Source organism: Entelurus aequoreus, linkage group LG23, assembly GCF_033978785.1.
Source record: "Entelurus aequoreus isolate RoL-2023_Sb linkage group LG23, RoL_Eaeq_v1.1, whole genome shotgun sequence".
Lineage (NCBI taxonomy): Eukaryota > Metazoa > Chordata > Actinopteri > Syngnathiformes > Syngnathidae > Entelurus > Entelurus aequoreus.
The window spans coordinates 28584452-28593355 of NC_084753.1; the positions used below are offsets into that span (position 1 = coordinate 28584452).

An 8904-nucleotide genomic window follows, 5' to 3' on the forward strand; every position below is an offset into this window, starting at 1 on the left:
TGTGATTTATGTAACCGGGGTGTTGCGGTAGCTTGTTTACTTCGGATGCAGTCGGTAGTCATTTGTTCGACTTCTTCAGTCATATTGGTGGTGTTACTCAAGGTTTCATTTTAGGTCCTCTCCTTTGTCATCATTTGGGCTATTTAACTGTTGGCTTGCGAGTTCAGTTAAAAAAACTAAAAACTTGTGAGAGTCTTAAATCATCATTGAGATGATCTTTGACCAGCTTTTTTTCCCAGCAGAGTGCTCTTGTGACTCTGACAAAATAGACAAAAGCAAATGTCTACTGTAGAGGACGTTGGTTTCCCAGGAATATACAAAATAAGACGGGATGGGAAGAACTTTAACTTTCTGGAAATGGGGACCCACAAAACAATTTAGTTGAATCTCTCTGCTGTATATTTTTCTGAGAGCCAGTGTCCACTGGAGTGGACATTTGTTTTTTCTGAAAAACAAAAATCCACTACAGAGGACGCTGCTTCCCAGGAGGATATATTACAAAACCCAAAACCAGTGAAGTTGGCACGTTGTGTAAATGGTAAATAAAAACAGAATCATTTTCAACCTATATTCAATTGAATAGACTGCAAAGACGTGATACTTAACATTCAAACTGAAAAACGTTATTTTTTGCAAATATTAGCTCATTTGGAACAGGCCTCGTGTCCTCCGGAACAAAGAGGAAAAGAACCATCCGGATTGTTCGAGGCGCAAAGTGTAAAAGCCAGCATCTGTGATGGTATGGGGGTGTATTAATGCCCAAGGCATGGGTAACTTACACATCTGTGAAGGCACCATTAATGCTGAAAGGTACATACAGGTTTTGGAGCAACATATGTTGCCATCCGAGCAACGTTATCATGGACGCCCCTGCTTATTTCAGCAAGAAAATGCCAAGCCATGTGTTACAACATGTGTGGCGTAATATGAAGCCTAAAATACCACAACGGAGACCACGGACTGTTGAACAACTTAAGCTGTACATCAAGCAAGAATGGGAAAGAATTCAACCTGAAAAGCTTCAAAAATGTGTCTCCTCAGTTCCCAAACGTTTACTGAGTGTTGTTAAAAGGAAAGGCCATGTAACACAGTGGTAAAAATGCCCCTGTGCCAACTGTTTTGCAATGTGTTGCTGCCATTAAATTCTAAGTTCATGATTATTTGCAAAAAAAAATGAAGTTTCTGATTTCGAATATTAAATATCTTGTCTTTGCAGTCTATTCAATTGAATATAAGTTGAAAAGGATTTGCTAATCATTGTATTCTGTTTTTATTTACCATTTACACAACGTGCCAACTTCACTGGTTTTGGGGGTTTGTATACATTTTCAAACTTGAAGAAATAACAGCTGCTCTCCCCCTCCAGTCACCTCCAAACCCGAGAGGGACAAGCGGTAGAAAATGGATAGGTGGATGGACTTATTGAAAACAAATAAAAGACATAATGGGATGAAACAGTGCCATCTGCTGGATGGGCTTCAGCATTACTGCAAGGACTATGAAAAAACAAGCTGTGTTGAAAGATGTCTGTAGGAACGGACAAACAATGGAAGAGAACTCGGGTCCGTACTTGTCCATGGAAACAACTTACTAAGAAGAAAAAGAAGAATCAACCGTGGAGGACAAAGGGATCGCAAAATGCTTGTAACAAGAAAAATACATTATATCCAACATTCATAAATAAGTACAAAATGTGCAAAAACAAGCTAACGAGCGATAGCTTGTCATTAATCATTGGTAGCTGTGAGACTGATCCCAGTACTGATTAGACGGCTTTTGAAATGTTTGCTCAGTTTTGTTTGCCTATTGCAACATGACGCCCCCGCTGCTCCCGTCTAATGCAGACCCATTTGGTGAAAAACTGCTTTCTAACTGAAGGAATGAACGGTAGCTAATTCCGAATTGAATCATTCGGGTCTTTTTCGTGCTTAAAAATGAGCTTAAGGCTTCTTCTGACGGTTTTTGTTCTGACCACCTGTGGCATCCATGCCTGCCCGCGCTTGTGCTCCTGCTCCTTTTCACCTCGGGGCACTGAGGTGGAGTGCAGTGACACCTCCATGACGTCCTTCCCCGTGGACGCTTTACCTCCCAACACCACTCGCTTATCCGTCCAGTCCACCCGGCTCAGCGCCGTAGAACCCGGTCATCTAGGCGCAGTGACCCTTCTGAGGAGTCTCCAGCTGTATCACAACAAACTGGACAAGCTTCCTTGGGATCTCCTGAGGAACACTTCCCAGCTGACCACTTTGGATCTCACAGGTAACCAACTCGTACGATTGCCTCCAAAGATCTTCAACCAGAAGTCGCTGCGCAACCTGCTCCTTAAGAACAACCTCATTGAAGAAGTCGATGCTGAGTGGTTCTCGGAAACCAGCAGCCTCATTCAGCTCGATTTATCCGGGAATCTATTATCCCGCATCCCGTCTGTTTTTCTCCACAAACTGGAACACCTAGAACATCTAGACCTGAGCCATAACAACCTTGAAGAACTCCAAGCCGGAGCCTTGAAGAACCTCCACCAACTGGACACCTTTAACCTCGCCAGGAACAAACTGAGCACCCTGAACCATTCGCTTTTCAAACACAACCAGAGGCTCTCACAACTGTTCCTGCAGGAGAATCATCTCGGGGAGCTTCACCCGGCGCTCCTCTCGAGTCTGCCCCGCCTTCAGATGCTTCTTCTCAACCAGAACCAGCTCCAACGTCTCCCCCAAAGCCTGCTGGATGGCACAAACTCTACTTTCCAGGTGATTCTGTCAGGGAACCCGTGGCTGTGTGATGAGAAGATAGACTATCTGCGGCGATGGCTTATTGACCACCCTGGCAATGTCTTCTTTTTGGACGAGGTCACTTGCACCGGCCCGGAAGCTCTCAAAAATAGACCGGTGGCATCTTTAACAGGACATGACCTTGGTCTTGTCGGAGATGAGGAAAAACACAATTGAAAATGATCATAAACATCATTGCACAATACAAATACACCCCCTAGTGGTGGTGCAATTTAGTGTGTAAATCAACACCAAAATACTGTGCACACTAAAAAATGCTGGGTTATTTTGATAACCCAATTTATGAGTTGCTTGTGTTGGGTTAAATTTTGTTATTTTTATGAATAGCAATCCATTTTTTGGGTTATAAGGATTTTATTTCAATTCATTTCCTGGGTTTTCAAAATGATGAACCATTTATGGGTTGTTTTTCAACTAGCAACGCATTTTTGGGTAAAAGGTTTTGGTTTTTTTTACTAAAAATATACTTTTTTCTTGAAGGGAATTTTATTATGGATTAATCTTATTAACATTATTTACAAACACCCAACATTGAGTTAGCATAACTCAACGTTTGGGTTAAATAAGTGAACCCAATAGATAGGTGGTGAATAACCCAACATTAAGTTATCATAACTCAACTTTTGGGTTAAATAATTCAACGCAAATTTGGGCTGAAAAAAATGTACCCAAAATGTTGAGTTAAAATAACTCAAATAAGGGGTTCATCCTTTTCTGAACCAGCAGTTGGGTTAGAATTGGGTTATTTTTTAACCCAACATTTTTTTAGTGTGTAAGCTCTTTAGTTTTTAGATCTTTGTACATGTCAAAGCTGGGCCAACAAATCAACAAATCATTGAATCGAACGATAAAAGAAAATGAACTTTGCCATGTTCGTGTGTTTGTTTGTTTACTTCATATCTTTCGTCCAAACAGGGTGCATCAGTCTAAGTTTGTTCAATAACAGAATCAAATCAGTAGAGTGAATCCAGGGTTTCCCACACATTCATTTATTTGTGGCGGCCCGCCACGAAAGAATTACGTCCGCCACAAATAAAAAAAATTAAATTAAAAAAAAAATTTTTTATTTTTATTTTTATTTTTTTTGTCCTCTCCAGCTTCTCAGGCAAATCATATAGTTGATGTAGATGCCCATATCGGCTGTTCAGATTTACTTTACAAAAGAGAAGTGTAGAATACTTCTCTTGTTGCCTTATTTGTATTTGACTTTATTATATGTATTTATATTAGAAACACAACATGTGTATATAACAAAGGGTGCAAAGTCTGCAGGCAGTAGGAAACACATGGTTAAGTGTAGGGAGTAAAACTGATGGCAGTCTAAAGTTCAAGATTTTTGGAGCTCTTTGTTCAGTGGATCAGATGTTTGATGAAGCTCTGTGTCTATCTACCACCACTACTGTTTTCTGTTTATTTGTTACTGACTGTGGCAGGACACCTCTGCCTCTGTTTCACTTTATGTTGCTGGTAAATAATATGGTTGTAGTAGTAGGCTAAAGTGAAATTATTTAGTATGCACTAATTAAAGGGGCAGAGCTTTGAGACATTTTAGCTTTTATATTTTATAAGATATATTTTTTGTAGAACCACAATTAATAAATATATTTCAGTGAATAACTTATTGTTGAAATCTGTATATAAATATGTACATAAAGTGTTGTAAATATATTGTAAAATGGATGGATGGATGGACGTTTAAAACAAAACTGTTATAATTTATTAGTAAGTATACATTTTTTTAGCCTTTTTAGAGAAAATCAAATAATTGTAGTAAATTATGCAAATTACTCGATGATGTCATGGTGACCACGCCCATAGCCACGCCCCCACCGCCACAGGTATCTTGGCAGTTTATGGGAAACACTGGAATCCTCTTGTCAGTCATCCACAAGATTGTGCTAGCTTATAGCAGAGATTTAGAAAAGGGATGTTCAGATCGATCGACCAATTTTTTCTTGAAAAGTACGTGATCGCCATTTCAATACCGATCACAAACGCAGATCCTCTCTCGCTGATATTTTTGTTTTGTGCCCCAAAAATCACCAAAATGTTGTTTTTTTTAGACAACCAGAATGTTGGTATCTAAAAAAAAATGTATGCTCTGGTGTATGTGCAGTAATTGTTATACTAAATAATATATTGCGAGAATTAGTTTGAATTAAGAATCGATTCTAAATCGAATCATCACCCCAAGAATCAGAATCGAATCATGACCTGTTAACTTGAGTGCACATCTTAGGGAGGGGGGTACTGAATGACCCCACCAGTGGGTGGATTTGTTTTGACCTTTGTCTCTTTACACCTGTAACTCTTTTTTGTTTTAAATGAATGGAAAAAATGTTGATTGGGGTGTGTGTGCGTGTGGGTGTGTTCTTGTATTTCTACACTTCTTGAGACATCAACAAGGAAAAGTACCTTTGAACAAGTTAGGACATAAGTCATGGTCCCAATACGGAAAAGCATTGCATCTAATAGAGAATGTCTCATTTGCACCCCTGGTGGTGAAATCTATCAAAATTAGGGTGGTTCAAAAAGGAGGGATTTTTCAAATTGACTGTGTGTCGGTTTTAAACATGCTCCCCCTCTGGTCAACTTATGAAATAGCAAGTGTGTGTAAAAATTTGAAGTGCTCCCTGTCAGGTTCAAACACCGATGACATCTATTAGACAAGACAAGAAGCAAGGAATCAGACAGAGACAGGATTCAATTTAGCTCATGAGGAGAGCGCGTGCACTTGTACCCTCGTACAATGTCGCTCTGAGGAGGGAGCTCCACGCCTCCTCATTTATTTGGGCGTTTCCTGATTACATGGCTGCAGCTGTTTCTAAGGGGAGGAGGGGTCATAAATAGCTGCCGCACTCGGTCATAAACAGTTCAAAGAAAAGGTGCCTGGAGCGGTGTCAGGTCTGCTCCCTCTCTGCTTTGTAGATCTCGGGTCATGACAAGGTCTTCCTGTGGCTGTCCAATAGATCAAAGAAACCGACACCTCCACGTCGCACACAGTGGAGGTTTACAAGCGGTAGGCCTTTTGCTTGACAAGAACAAAAGACAGCTTTTGTCTTCTCGCAGGGCAGCCTGAACTCATGGGAAAACAAATTGTGTGATAACTTATATACAATTATTCTGACACTCCCCCTCTGGTCAACGTACGAAATAACAAGTGCGTGTAAATATTTGAAGTGCTCCCCCTCTGCTCTGGTCGACATATGAAATAACAAGTGTGTGTAAATATTTCAAGTGCGCCCCCTCTAGTCAACATATGAAATAACAAGTGTGTGTAAATATTTGAAGTGCTCCCCCTCTGGTCAACATATGAAATAACAAGTGTGTGTAAATATTTTAAGTGCGCCCCCTCTAGTCAACAAATGAAATAAGAAGTGTGTGTAAATATTTGAAGTGCGCCCCCTCTAGTCAACATATGAAATAACAAGTGTGTGTAAATATTTGAAGTGCTCCCCCTCTGGTCAACATATGAAATAAGTGTGTGTAAATATTTGAAGTGCTGCCCCTCTAGTCAACATATGAAATAACAAGTGTGTGTAAATATTTGAAGTGCGCCCCCTCTAGTCAACAAATGAAATAAGAAGTGTGTGTAAATATTTGAAGTGCGCCCCCTCTAGTCAACATATGAAATAACAAGTGTGTGTAAATATTTGAAGTGCGCCCCCTCTAGTCAACATATGAAATAACAAGTGTGTGTAAATATTTAAAGTGCTCCCCCTCTGGTCAACATATGAAATAACAAGTGTGTGTAAGAAATTGAAATGTGCTCCCTTTGGCCAAAATTAATTAAAAACAATTTTTTAAAATTATGTGTATAGAGACATACTGTAATAACTTGAAGTAAATAATGAAGATTAAAAAAACAATTACAAACAAAAGATTCCAAGAAAAAAATGAACTTTTTTTCCACAATGTGTCAACTTTTTTCTTACAAAATTGGGAACAATTTGTCTTATTCTTTCTGTTTCTGTAATATTGCAATATTTTCTCGTAAAATTATTACATTTGTTATGTCAAATTATTACTTTTTAATGCAAAATGGCGACATTTGTCCTATAAAATTCTGACTCGTATCACAATATTGCCAATTTTTTTGTTATTCTTGTAAAACAGTGACATTTTTTTGAGTAAAATTATGACTTTTGTTGTAACTTTGCCAAGTAAAATTCCGGATATTATTATAATATTGCCAAAATTGTAAAAGTTTTCTTGTGACTTTTGTCGAGTAAAATTACGACTCTTCATAAAACTACCAAACTTTGAAGCTTTTCTTGTAAAATTGCGACTGTTGTTGAGTGGCACTCCAACTTTCATCATAACATTGCACAATTGTTCAAATTTTATTGTAAAATTTTGACTTGCGTTGAGTAAAATTAAGACTTTTATTATAATACTGGAGGTGGGCATTTTTCGGAGGTCTCAGGAAGGTAACAAACACAAGAAAGTGTGTGTGTGTGTGTGTGTTTAGGAAATAAGGATATCAGAAAAATCTTCACAGTTTCTACTGTGTCCTGTTGCTTTTAATGAGTGTGTGGGAGTGTGTGTGTGTGTGTGTGTGTGGGCTGGAGCAGTGGCTGTATCTTCCAGCTGACCTCTTCTAGGTGTGTGTGTTTTTTTGCCGTTCTCCAACAATATTCATCCTCTGTCTTCCCAACATTCCTCCAGCAAGTATTGAGCAGAGCATCAATTCATCAATCTTTAGTGCATAAAACCTCACTTATGAAAATGAAATTCATCAGTGAAAGAGTAAGAGGCGACAAATAAGCGTTGGAGATTTGACAAAGAGTAGAATGAAGATTTGTGCAGGAGGTGTTCCCAAAGCAAACACAAAAACACACTTACACACGTACATACACACGTACACGCATACATACATACACACTCACATATATACAAACCCCATTTCCATATGAGTTGGGAAATTGTGTTAGATGTAAATATAAACGGAATACAATGATTTGCAAATCCTTTTCAACACATATTCAATTGAATGCACTACAAAGACAACATATTTGATGTTCAAACTCATAAACTTTATTTTGTTTTTGCAAATAATGATTAACTTAGAATTTCATGGCTGCAACACGTGCCAAAGTAGTTGGGAAAGGGCATGTTCACCACTGTGTTACATGGCCTTTCCTTTTAACAACACTCAATAAACGATTGGGAACTGAGGAAACTAAGCTTTGAAAATGAAATTCTTTCCCATTCTTGTTTTATGTACAGCTTAAGTTGTTCAACAGTCCGGGGGTCTCCGTTGTGCTATTTTAGGCTTCATAATGTGCCTCACATTTTCGATGGGAGACAGGTCTGGACTGCAGGCGGGCCAGGAAAGTACCCGCACTCTTTTTTTTACGAAGCCACGCTGTTGTAACACGTGCTGAATGTGGCTTGGCATTGTCTTGCTGAAATAAGCAGGGGCGTCCATGGTAACGTTGCTTGGATGGCAGCATATGTTGCTCCAAAACCTGTATGTACCTTTCAGCATTAATGGTGCCTTCACAGATGTATAAGTTACCCATGCCTTGGGCACTAATGCACACCCATACCATCACAGAGGCTGGCTTTTGAACTTTGCGTGGATAACAGTCTGGATGGTTCGCTTCCCCTTTGGTCCGGATGACACGATGTCGAATATTTCCAAAAACAATTTGAAATGTGGACTCCTCAGACCACAGAACACTTTTCCACTTTGCATGAGTCCATCTTAGATGATCTCGGGCCCAGAGAAGCCGGCGGCGTTTCTGGGTGTTGTTGATAAATGGCTTTCGCTTTGCATAGTAGAGCTTTAACTTGCACTTACAGATGTAGCGACCAACTGGAAACGGGGTTTGTACATACACACATTCATACACACACACACTTACATACATACATATATACAAACACATACATACAAACCCCGTTTCCATATGAGTTGGGAAACTGTGTTAGATGTAAATATAAACGGAATACAATGATTTGCAAATCCTTTTCAACCCATATTCAGTTGAATATGCTACAAAGACAACATATTTGATGATAAAAAAATGTTTTTTTTGCAAATAATCATTAACTTTAGAATTTGATGCCAGCAACACGTGACAAGAAGTTGGGAAAGGTGGCAATAAAT

General features: G+C 39.1%; 1 protein-coding gene across 1 annotated transcript; it reads left to right on the forward strand.

Annotated features, from left to right (window-relative positions):
- The first annotated feature begins 1822 nt into the window (after window positions 1–1822).
- On the forward strand, window positions 1823–3671 carry LOC133640433 (leucine-rich alpha-2-glycoprotein-like). Its single transcript, XM_062033843.1, has one exon. It carries the CDS (start codon window positions 1935–1937, stop codon window positions 2943–2945), a length of 1011 nt encoding a protein of 336 aa, XP_061889827.1. The 5' UTR covers window positions 1823–1934; the 3' UTR covers window positions 2946–3671.
- Window positions 3672–8904: the final 5233 nt, after the last annotated feature.